Source organism: Dendropsophus ebraccatus, chromosome 1 (assembly GCF_027789765.1).
Source record: "Dendropsophus ebraccatus isolate aDenEbr1 chromosome 1, aDenEbr1.pat, whole genome shotgun sequence".
NCBI classification, from domain to species: domain Eukaryota; kingdom Metazoa; phylum Chordata; class Amphibia; order Anura; family Hylidae; genus Dendropsophus; species Dendropsophus ebraccatus.
In genome coordinates, this window is record NC_091454.1 from 169,933,971 (window position 1) to 169,944,174 (window position 10,204).

General features: G+C 46.8%; 1 protein-coding gene across 1 annotated transcript; it reads left to right on the top strand.

Annotated features, from left to right (window-relative positions):
* The first annotated feature begins 58 nt into the window (after window positions 1–58).
* Window positions 59–3,060, top strand: LOC138779936 (LRP chaperone MESD-like). The gene is made up of 3 exons (XM_069956661.1): window positions 59–210; window positions 1,263–1,495; window positions 1,599–3,060. Exons 1-3 carry the CDS (start codon window positions 64–66, stop codon window positions 1,855–1,857), a joined length of 639 nt encoding a protein of 212 aa, XP_069812762.1. The 5' UTR covers window positions 59–63; the 3' UTR covers window positions 1,858–3,060.
* The last annotated feature ends 7,144 nt before the right edge of the window (window positions 3,061–10,204 follow it).

Here is a 10,204-nt window from a genome sequence, read left to right on the forward strand (position 1 = left end):
CCTCCCGGCCGTGTGTGCTGAAGATGTCTCGGTAGTGCGCATGCGCTTGGTCAGTAGAGTGTCATGGCGGCTGTCACTGTGAGGCATCTGTGTGTGTATCTCCTGCTGGTCCTGAGCCTCACGGCGGCTGCGGAGGAGAAGAAGAAAAAGAAGAAAGATATCCGGGATTACAATGACGCCGACATGGCGCGGCTGCTGGAGCAGTGGGAGGTAAGGAGTGCTCTGCTACCGGAATGAATGGGGAAGTGCGTGTGCGGTCCGTATAGCATCCGTATAGTGTGTGTGCGCGCGTATTAGGCTGCACGTATAGTTATCCTACAGGGCTCCAGTGTGCTGGCTGTACTGGTGCAGGTCTCTGCTCATTCAGCCACCATACACTTACCTGGACTGGAGAGATCTATATATCATCCATCTGTAGGGTCCCAGTACTGGCCTCCAAATAGGAAAGCTGTGTTCCTGCGCACAGGGCGGAGGGGTGTATGTGCCTGGTGTCCTCCCATTAAGGTATAAAGGTATGTAGGGAGGTATGGGTGGGTTCCCGCTGACCCCCACACTCATTATGGCGCCATAGCTCATAGGACATGAGAACATTACCACCAGGTTCCCTGCTCATCCAGGAATGATGGGATGGGCCCCAGTGCTCAAACACACATATACACCGTTCTATGCACACGTTACTTCAGTCAGGCTCCTGTAATGCACACAGAGGCCAGTCCAGTGGCTGGAGATCAGCACAATTTATGAGAGGTATCTAGCATAAAAGTATAGCTCAATTCTTCCAGAAACAGTGCCACTCATGTCCTGAGGTTGTGTGTGGTATTACAACCTGCCTACATTCACTTTAGTGGGACTAAGCTGCAATACCACATACAAACTGAGAACAGGTGTGGCGCTGTTTTTGGAAGAAAGCAGCTATGGATTTATATTCCAGGTTACGTGACACCCCCCCCCCCCCTTGCCGATCATCTGACGAATGAGGGATTGTTTGCTGTCACTAGGGGGGGGGGGGGGGCTGGGCGATTTATCAAACTGCTGGAAAGTAGAATTGTCTTAGAGTCTGTGAGGAATGAAAAGTGGAATCTGATTGGTTGCTAGGGCCAACTGAACCGGTTCTACTTTACACCGGTTTGATAAATCTTCCCCTAGGTGTTTATGTAAGGTACTACTTGCCCTAATAAGCAGATAAGCCAAATGTTGGCATACAGTAAAATGGAAAATGGGGTAATATGTTCTAAATGTCGCCTCTTTCTCTTCTTCCCCAGAAAGATGACGATATTGAAGAAGGGGACTTACCTGAACACAAAAGAAAGCTGGCCCCAGTGGACTTCTCAAGGCTGGATCCTAAAAACCCAGAGAGTATCTTGCAGATGACCAAGAAGGGCAAGACTATAATGATCTTTGCTTCTGTGTCTGGGAACCCAACAGAGAAGGAAACGGAGGAGATCACAAGCTTGTGGCAGGGCAGCCTGTTCAACGCCAACTATGACATTCAGAGGTAAGGTTACATTTTCTGTATCCAGGGCTCCTGATGGCAAATAAACTAGCCACAGAGATCGTTTCTGATACCAGCATCTTTGTATTTCTTTGTATCATTGCAGGTTTCTTGTGGGACCAAACCGAGTGATCTTCATGCTGCGTGATGGCGCCTATGCCTGGGAGGTGAAAGACTTCCTTGTGGGCCAGGACAGATGTGCAGATGTGACACTGGAAGGGCAGGTGTACCCGGGCAAAGGAGGAGATGGCAATACCAATACCAAAAACCAGAGCAAACCAGAGAAAAAGAAGAAAAGTGACAGCGCAAAGTCAAAGTCCTCCACTGAAACAAACAGAGCGTCTGCTGCCAAGGAAGATTTATGACAGAGCCCTGACGCTATGGACCACTATGCTTTTCTACAGTAAATTGTGCAGCTGTAGATCAAGGGTCAGACATGTCTTACATGGCAAGATGTCTTAGGTCGGTCATCAGCGAGACCTTTTCCTGTACTATGTCCTTATACATTGCCTGACCCAGTGTACAACCAGCTCTCTCTCTCTGCTAACTGGCAGTATACACCATGCCTCATGGTACTATGAAGGACTCAAAAGGGGAGTTGTATGAAAACAATTGCATAGCATCTCAAGTTATTTGGTTGGTTGCCTCAAGCAGCCTCTCCACGTTTCACACATTTACATACAATCTGTTAGGCTAGGTTTACGCTATGTCAATGGCTCAGTCCATGGCGGAGTCAGTTCAAAATTGTGGGATAGAACAACTCTGATGCAGCAAGTCCTCCAAGGATGTGTTCACACTGTGTTTTTGCAGTCTGTTTAATGTATGCGATTTTTGGTTGGGGGGCAGGGACAGATGCAATTGTGTGCATTCATTTGGATCTGTTTTTCTATTGACTTCCATAATGAAAGGAAAAATAAAAAGATTAAGATTTGACAGCGCAGATTTAAATCCGCAGCAGAATGATGGCCCAGGTTTGATTTGCTTTAAATCTGCGCCATCAAATCTGCTGCAGATCCTGTACATGTGAACGCACCCTTAAAGGGATCCTTTTTTTTTTTTTTTTTCGTACACAATTAACCATTTAAAATCAGGTCCGTTAAACAGACTGCAAAAGCAGTGTGAACCCAGCCTTCCTGATAAGAGTTCAGTTCATGATCTATGGCTAGCACATGCACTGTATATTACAGGCTGCATGCATATGTGTGAAAGGGGCCATACGCTGCTGTAAAATAATGGACACGAGTGGAAACCCCAACAAACCCCATTAAAGTCAATGGGGTCTGTTGGGCTCTGGTCGTGTCCTTTTGAGCATTGGTCTGTTTGGCTCTGCTTGCCAGTGCCGTACAGCTTTTATAGAGAACCTCTGACGTAGTGTGAACCTAGCCTTACAACTTTTTTCTAAGATAAAGAATTTCCTTATCGTTTATACCTGCTAAGCTTTCTTCTTCTAGTCATGTGAAATTCTATATTATATTCTGACAGCTGTTAGTTCTGGGTAGAGATGAGCGAATCGGGTTCGAGTCCATCCGAACCCGAACGTTCGGCATTTGATTAGCTGGGGCTGCTGAACTTGGATAAAGCTCTAAGGTTGTCTGGAAAACATGGATACAGCCAATAACTATATCCATGTTTACCACATAGCCTTAGGGCTTTATACAACTTCAGCAGCCACCGCTAATCAAATGCTGATCGTTCGGATGGACTCGAGCATGCTCCAGGTTCACTCATCTCTAGTTCTGGGGCAAGGTAAGGACTTACAGATGTAATATAGACAAAAATATGTGGCTTACTGTGTCTGTTTGAATCTGGCCTTAGGCTGATATCGCACATCATTTTTGGAAACAAGCCACTGCCCTTCATAACTAAGTTTTGTAAGCCGCAGCCGCAAATGGATACAAAGGGAATAAGAAATATAAAGAAAGGACTTATCCTTCCTGTTGCATCCACTTCTGACTGTGTAAAATTAGCCTTATGCCACTTTTTCATGATCAGCCAATCCAGAAAAAACTATAATGGAAACATTTGCACTTTTTCAGCGTTTTGGCCCACTCCTGGTTTGGCTAAAATATTGACCAGCTACTGCCCTATGAAAGTGACCTTAAGCTGCATGTCAGAAAAGCCTAGTTAATGTGTGGAGGCATCTATAAGTAACATCAGGATAAATGTATAATCTGCTAGTGACACAGCTGAGCGCCCCCCCCCCCCCCCTGATAGTTACAGGCCAGGTGCTGCATTGTAAGTTTTTCAGGAATCCTGTCTGGTCTGATTCCTTACTTGCTTGGGGGAGATTTTTCTTATTTTTAGTACCACTTATTCATTTCAAAGTTGTAATGACTGCAACTAAATGTCTTCCTCAGTATTATTGTACCTGATTGTACAGCTTGTCCAGATATTTCCTATGTCCAGGCAATGGTCATATATAATGTGCCATTGAGACTCATATGGAGTAATGCTTTTTATTTGGTACTGTTTTCTCTTGAAAATGCAACAATTATATTAATTACATAATATTTTCAATTTCTGTGTCTTTAAGTTTTTTTTATGTGTAATAGGCACAATCAGCATAGTGGAGTATGATATTTATCATATATTTTGGTTTATAATATGCCCCTGACTATAAGACGCACCCCTGATTTAAACAACTAAAAAAAAAAGAAGACAAAAAAATGCCAATAAACTTCCCTGGTGATCTAAGGCAGTGAAGGGGTCAAAGTCTTTTTTTCTTGAAGTGATGGGTCCACTTCAACACTCTTCATGATAGTACATTACACCAACAGAGACGCAGCTCTGTTGCATCATGCACACTCCACTTTCAACGTTAAAACACACACACCCATCCCTGCTACATCAGATTCCACTCTTCATTCCTCACAGACTCTTTGGAAAATGAAAGGTGGAATCTGATTGGTTGTTAGAAGCAACTGAGCCAGTTTCACTTTACACCATGTTTGATAAATCTCCTCCAGTATCTCTAGGGAGCCCTTTCCATAGTTACATGACTGTGACATCAATGAAGGTCTTTCAGCTCCATTCTGGGTAAGTTCCCTGGGGCGTTTACACAGTGGCGTAGCTACTGCGGTCGCCGCCGCGACCGGGCCCGCCTCAAAGGGGGGCCCCGCAAGGCCCTCCCGATCAATCACTCTTGTGACCGCAAGCAGAGTCTGGCTCCGTCTTCCCCCGGCTGTTGCGCGGCTGCCGGGGGTGTCACGTCTTATCCCCGGCAGCGCGCGCATCCCAGAGCTCCCTGCATGCCTTGGGCCCTGACTTCCGTTTCCGGCGCGCAGGGAGCTCTGGGATGCGCGCGCTGCCGGGGATAAGACGCGACACCCCTGGCAGCAGCCGGGGACAGAACGAAGGAGTGAGGATCAAAGTGGGAGCGCGTTGTCAGGTGCGTTAAGTTTTGTTTTGTTTTTTATCAGCCTGCACGGGTGGGGGGAAAGAGGGGGCCATCTATGAGGGTGGGGGGGAAAGAGGGGGCCATCTATGAGGGAGGAGGGGGGGAAAGAGGGGGCCATCTATGAGGGAGGAGGGGGGGTGAAGGGGACCATCTATAAGGGAGGAGGGAGGGTGGGGGGAGAGGGGGCCAACTATAAGGAAGGGGGAGAGGAGGCCATCTATAAGGGAGGGGGTAGAGGGAGCCATCTGTATGGAGGGGGGGGAGAGGGGGCCATCTATAAGGAGGGCAACATGGGGGAGAGGGGCCATCTGTTTGGGGGGGCAACATAGGGGGAGAGGGAATACACAGAGGGGGGCATATATTATTAGGGGGTCACATAGAGTCAGGGCTACCCACTAAATGAGGGTGTAAAGGGGCCAATACAGATGTACAGTGTGTATAGAGATGAGGATGGTGCCGGAGTGAGGAGACTAATATGTCTGTCTGGCAGATTCTGTGGATTCGTGGCTCGGAGAAGTTCTCATAACGGCCCAGGACAGATGGAGAAGAAGATGAAAAGGGAAGAACTCCGATCAGAGAAGACGTCCCCTGTGAGTCACCTGATAAAACTGCACTGTAATGTATATGGTGTATAGAACCTGTGTAGAGCTGGGGCCACCTCTATATGACTGGATGAGGTGATTTAGTATACTGGATTTGGTCAGTAACAATATGGTGGTGATGGTAGTGGTTGTGGTGTGGCGGTAATGTTTCCTTCCTATACACTGGTATTACTGGTAATATTGGTCTCAGTATACAGGATTTGGTCAGTAACAGTATGGCGGTAATATGTACGGTGATAATACTTTCCCTTCCAATATGCTGGTGTTATTGGTAATATCTGTCTTGGGGTGTGTGTGTGTATATGTATGTATATATATATATATATATATATATATATATATATATATATACACATACACCAATAGCATCACTTGGTCGTGAAAGGAGGGGAGGGAGGGCCCAAGTTGGCCTCTCGCACCAGGGCCCAGGAGACATTAGCTACGCCCCTGCGTTTACACGTAGGAATCTGCAGGTGATGGACGTTGCCTCTAGATTCCTCTCCTGCCCAGCACTGATCGGTGTCCTGCAGGAGAATGGAGAGGGCTGTGCAGCTATCAGTAGCTGCATGGTTCACTTAGCAGTCAGGCACAGGGCTGAATCAAAGCTCTGCTTGAAAGTTAGGGAAGGAGTCAGGACAGTCTGACAGTGTTCGGCCTCCCCTGTCTCCTGAATATCAGACGCAGATACTTTTTAGTAACATATTTTCTTGCTAACAAATGCATCTTATAAAACCAAAACTATGGTTCTTCTCTTCCTAGTATGTTGCCACAGAGGCATTTTTATATGTGCTTGCTGTGCTATATAAAAATCATGCTATATCAGATGCTAAATGGATGCTGGGTTATCTCACTGGACTCAACATTAAGATCTGTCAGAACCTAAAGCAATACTGTGGCTTTAAATAAGCAGTTCACAAATTTTTTTTTTTATCTGCACCTACACCCCCACCCCCCCGCGCTGTGCGCTGTGCGCTTGCGCGTATACTCACCACAGGTGATCGGTGTCCCGGCTTTTTTTCGGTCTTGCATCGTTGTTCAAATCCGCCACATGTTCACGTCACACTCTCCTGTGATTGAAGGTCGGAAGTCCCGCTCTCCCCTTGGCTTTGGAAAGTGTGACTTCCGGCCTTCAATCACAGGAGACAGAAGAGGGGTCACAGGAGCGGGTGACGTGAGCACGGACTGGATTTGACCAGCACCGCGGGACCAAAACGAAGTCGCGCTGCGTCGATCACCTTTGGTAAATATACACGCCAGCGCGCAGTGGAAAAGGGGGGGCAGATAATTATTTAAATTTTTTTTTGAACTGCTACTTTATAGAGGTACTGTTGCTGGCCTGATATGGTACAGCCATTCCTGAGTGTGCATGAAGCGGGACACTGCACATGTGTACAGCTGCTGTGCGTTCACATTTAGTAGCAGAGAATTCTAGGAGTGCTTGCATTGTATGGTCATCTCTCCTGTCACATAGCACCAAAACCTCTGTAACCACACTGTAATATTATACTGACTGAATTGTTGTACAACAAAGAATATTGTTTCCTGGTAAGCTGCATAAGTTATAATATGATTGGCAAAAGTTAATATAATTAATTAATTTCATTGCCCTCAGTTGATATACAACCTGTATGATGAACAGGTGTCTTTCCTTGGGTGAGTGTGCTAAGGACTGGGACTTCCTGTGGTTGGTCCTTTTTTTTTTTTTCAAAAAATCAAATTTCTGCTGTGAGGGAGCTTGGACTGCAGTTTGGCCATTATGTATAACATTAATTTAAATATAGAAAACTTATAGAGTATATTGCAAAACTTCCTGCTCTTTTTAAACCCTCAACGATCATCACTGCAATCAACTTGTTTTATGAAACAAATATTGTATCTGTAACTTAAAACCTAAAGCAGCCATACAAATAGTCATCATATTGCATACACCAAAGGCACCACCATACTCAAAACATGACCAGATTTACCACAGTATAGTCAGCATGGAACATATCTAATATCATAGGTGATAGACATGGGTCCATCTTGTATCTGTGGCTTTATAAGCTAAAATGTTCTACAAAGCAGCATGTGGCAATAAAGCGAGAGGTCTTTTTCTTATACTGTGCTGGGAAGGCATATACCCCTGGGGTCATAGGATCAGGATCCAATAATAATTCTCTGTGAGATGTGGGTTGGCCAGGCTTTACAATGGATAGCTGCTGGGCACTGCTGATATTCTTGCCATAAAAAGTTAGGCGAACAGGCCTGCTTCCCCGGCCTGCCCTCTCTGCTCCCTGTCCACCTCCGGTCCCGTCCACCCCACCACCATATACCTGCCGACAAGTGTCCCGCTCTGCTCCCCGTCCACCCCACCACCATATGCCTGCCGGGAGGTGCCCGCTCTGCTCCCCGTCCACCCCACCACCATATGCCTGCCAGGAGGTGTCCCAATCTGATCCCCGTCCACCCCACCACCATATGCCTGCCAGGAGGTGTCCCAATCTGCTCCCCGTCCACCCCACCACCATATGCCTGCCAGGAGGTGTCCCAATCTGCTCTCCGTCCACCCCGCTGCCAAATGCCTTCCAGCAGGTGTCCCGCTCTGCTCCCCGTCCACCCCACCACCATATGCCTGCTGGGAGGGGGCCCGCTCTGCTCCCCGTCCACCCCACCACCATATGCCTGCCGGGAGGTGCCCGCTCTGCTCCCCGTCCACCCCACCACCATATGCCTGCCAGGAGGTGTCCCAATCTGATCCCCGTCCACCCCACCACCATATGCCTGCCAGGAGGTGTCCCAATCTGCTCCCCGTCCACCCCACCACCATATGCCTGCCAGAAGGTGTCCCAATCTGCTCCCCGTCCACCCCGCTGCCAAATGCCTTCCAGCAGGTGTCCCGCTCTGCTCCCCGTCCACCCCACCACCATATGCCTGCTGGGAGGGGGCCCGCTCTGCTCCCCGTTCACCACACCACCATATGCCTTCCAGCAGGTGTCCTGCTCTGCTCCCTGTCCACCCCACCACCATATGCCTGCCGGGAGGTGTCCCGCTTTGCTCCCCGTCCGCCCCATCCCCATGTGCCTGCCGGGAGGTGTGCCGCTCTGTTCCCCTGTCCGCCTTCACCACCAAACAAACTGGGCAACTCCTCAATCGTTCATTCCATCATTTCCCTGAAAGGGGTCAGGTATTTGATCAATTCCCTAGGGAAATGATGAAACAGCGTCTTCATTTCATCATTTCCCGGGATTTGATCAAATCCCTGGATTCTATCATTTCACTGCAACATATATACCACCCCTCTGTTGATGCTATAAGCTATTTAAAGTACAAAATGAAAAAATATTCTGTCTTTGTATAGGCCTTTATTAGGTTAGTGTGCCATCTAAACTGGGATACTGGCCTACATATTCCCTGATGGACCCAAATAAATTAGATGGAAAGTAAGTTATGAAGCTGACAACAGTGACTGTGATGGGTTGGTCCTTTGTTAATTCTTAAAGGGTTTGTTCACCAATTTTTTTTCTTTTAAACCAATCAGAGATTATTAATTTACTTCTATTAAAAAATCTCAAGTCTTCCAGTACTTATAGCTGCTGTATGTCCTGCAGTAAGTGGTATTCTTTCTAGTCTGGAGAGCAGGGGAGGTTTTCTATGGGGATTTGCTTCTGCTCTGGACAGTTCCTGACACGGACAGAGGTGGCAGCAGAGAGCACTGTGTCAGACTGGAAAGAATACACCACTTCCTCCAGGACATACAGCAGTTGGTAAGTACTGGAAGACTGTAGGTTTTTTGATAGAAGTAAATTACAAATCTCTGACACCTGCTGGAACCAGTTGATCTGAAAGAAAAAAAATATTGGTGAACTACCCCTTTAATGGTCTTATATATGAATTTGGCCTGTAAATGGAGCATAATAGATCACCTGTTAAGGACATCTGAATACACACTCTAGTTTTATGTATACTATCTGTGACCTATGGAATCGGTGTGAGAAGGGTCTTTAGTGATATACATTGTGTCATGATCATTTTTGATTTGTGCATAGGACATAATACCTACATTTTTCCCAATAGACACCCAAGGGTCATATAGCAGGTAGGGACAGCTTCCTTAGTCTGGAGATGCCCACAGCAGGCTGTAGCTGTAGGTAGGGAGAGTTATACTAGGTACCTTCAGAAGGGACTGCTGCTATCTTTAATTTGTACTTTTACTTATGTATAGTATCGGCAGAGGGGTTGTATACTGTAAGTTGTTTTATATAGGCGTATTTTCATGTCTGTGGTGGGTCTGTATCTTGCTGTTCCGGTGAGCTGTTGCATTTTTCTGTGTTTTTGTGTGTTTGCAATTTCAGCCATGGCAACGTGCTCCTGCCTAGTGTGAACGGTGTTCTAGAAGAGCTGACCAATTTTTTCTTTTTAAGGGTACAAACACACACGGCATATACGCTGCGTATTTACTGCTGCGATACGCAGCAGATACGCAGCAGATTAGATCTAAATAACTGAACACAGTATCAAATCTGCTGCGTGCGTATCTGCTGTGTGTGTTTGTACCCTTATAGTGTCAGTAATCTTACAGCAGCAAGCAAGCAGCTATTTCGACTGCTGGAAATGCCTCTGGGTATATGTTTGTCTTGCCGTGGCATCACCCCTGCAATATCATTGTGTCCTGGGCAGCAGCTGCCAGTTTTCTGTGCATTACTTTTCATGTGTATGTCTCTAGATATTATT